Source organism: Oppia nitens, unplaced genomic scaffold (genome assembly GCF_028296485.1).
Source record: "Oppia nitens isolate AA-2021 unplaced genomic scaffold, nextdenovo-longstitch-racon4-pilon3 scaffold2_pilon_pilon_pilon, whole genome shotgun sequence".
Taxonomy (NCBI): Eukaryota; Metazoa; Arthropoda; class Arachnida; order Sarcoptiformes; family Oppiidae; genus Oppia; species Oppia nitens.
The window spans coordinates 5,988,927-5,990,830 of NW_026533210.1; the positions used below are offsets into that span (position 1 = coordinate 5,988,927).

The 1,904-nt window shown below is 22.5% G+C and overlaps 1 protein-coding gene across 1 annotated transcript; it reads right to left on the reverse strand.

Annotated features, from left to right (window-relative positions):
- Positions 1-834: 834 nt before the first annotated feature.
- On the reverse strand, positions 835-1,542 carry LOC128955886 (neuropeptide Y receptor type 5-like). Its single transcript, XM_054301565.1, has one exon. It carries the CDS (start codon positions 1,540-1,542, stop codon positions 835-837), a length of 708 nt encoding a protein of 235 aa, XP_054157540.1.
- Between the last annotated feature and the right edge of the window lie 362 nt (positions 1,543-1,904).

Genomic DNA, 1,904 nt, shown 5'->3' on the forward strand with positions numbered 1-1,904 from the left:
CGACAAAATATATGATGCGATAAATTGTCACTAATATAAACAGCTTTTATTGCAATTAGATTTTTGAATTAAATATAGAAACAAACATTATACACAAAAAAATAACTACAAAAAAGTGTGGGTGCAAACTCAATGTAAGTTCAAACTAATTAGTTTTTAAATCATTTAAGTGTTTAATTGTTTTTTTTCAAAATCTACGTTGATTTGCAAAAATGAAATATTTTATGAAATTATAATAATTAATGAACAATTATAATGATATGAAATTATATGAAAATGTTTTTTATATAAGATATATAAACAGTCAACAAACTTTTAATAAATTATTTTGAAAAACATCAATAATTTTGTTTTACTAATGAATAAGTTTTGTAAATTAAAATTATTTAAATAAAAACATTTATAATTTTATTGACTTTTAGCAAATACAGTATAAAAATGAGTTATTTTAATTGTATATTTTTCAAATATTATTTCATATTTATTTTATAAAAAAATAATTATATATCGTATAAATAGTACATTAATTAAAGCATACTTACAGGGTTGTCATTTTTTAAAAGCTACTATATATTTATATTATATTTAATCTATATCAAAATTAATGCAATTTTTAAAATGTTAAGTTATATACAAATTAATTTATATTATATAAGCACTATAATATAATATATAGTGCTTATATAATATAAATTATTTAATTTCTTAAAAATGATATATAACTTAACATTTTAAAAATTGCATTAATTTTGATATAGAATAAATATAATATAAATATAATTGGTATATAATTAATATAAATACAGTAAATACTTAAATAAATTATTTAAAGACTTAAATACTTACAATAATGCCGGCACACGACAGTGGTATCACATATTGTGTTAGAAATACTTCAATTGTTAGCATCAATGATATGTTGTGTCGGGAATCGGGATATAAATTCCTGCAACGCGTTACCGGTTTATACGACTCAACGATTTGTATTTTGTTAAACATTGACAGAGGTATAGCCATTATGGCCGACAAAATCCAAGTGCCTATAATTGTTGCCAACAAATAGAGTCGTGACCAGGACTGCACCGGTACTACAGAGCTAACTGATCGCCAACGATATATGGCTATCACAGCCATTGTAAAACTGGATACATAAACGGCCATTATTTGAAGGAACGGTACCATAAAACACATGAACTGTCCAAATGGCCACTCGTCCATTATCAATCGCGATACGTTAAACGGTATACTAAATAGGGTTACTATTAGGTCCGAAATGGACAGGGATGCTATCAACAAGTTTGTTGTGGTCCGCAAATTAAATGTAACTTTCAAGACAAACAAATTGCCAAAAAGGGATATCATTATTATCATTGTATAGACAGTAATAATAATAGTGTTTTCAGTAAACTCATCGGGGATTTCATCTTCAAGACAAACTAATTTAATTATTTCATGTATTGTTAAATTCATAGACAAATAATGTTTTAAATCGACTGTTTCATTGTCGCACAGGTAGCTTAAGTTGTGTACACTTTGTGACATTTTGCTAGTTTACTATATTATTCAATACAAATACATTATTTATTAGTTAATAAACTTCTAAGAGAATAATATTAAGTTATTTTTCAAGAATATATAGAAATAATATTAATATTTTTACTAAATTAAATATATCACTTGTATTATTAAAAAGTTTTTAAAAAAATAATATTATTAATAAGATGTATCAGTTAAATAAATAAAACAGTTGTATTTTTAATATTAAATTTTAAAGTATAATAAGTATTGAATTTATATAAACTATTTATATATATAAATTGAAAATTATATATAAATTCAATATATCACTCAATAAAACAACAAAAATTATTTTTTTTAAGTATACAATTATCTACAGAAAATAT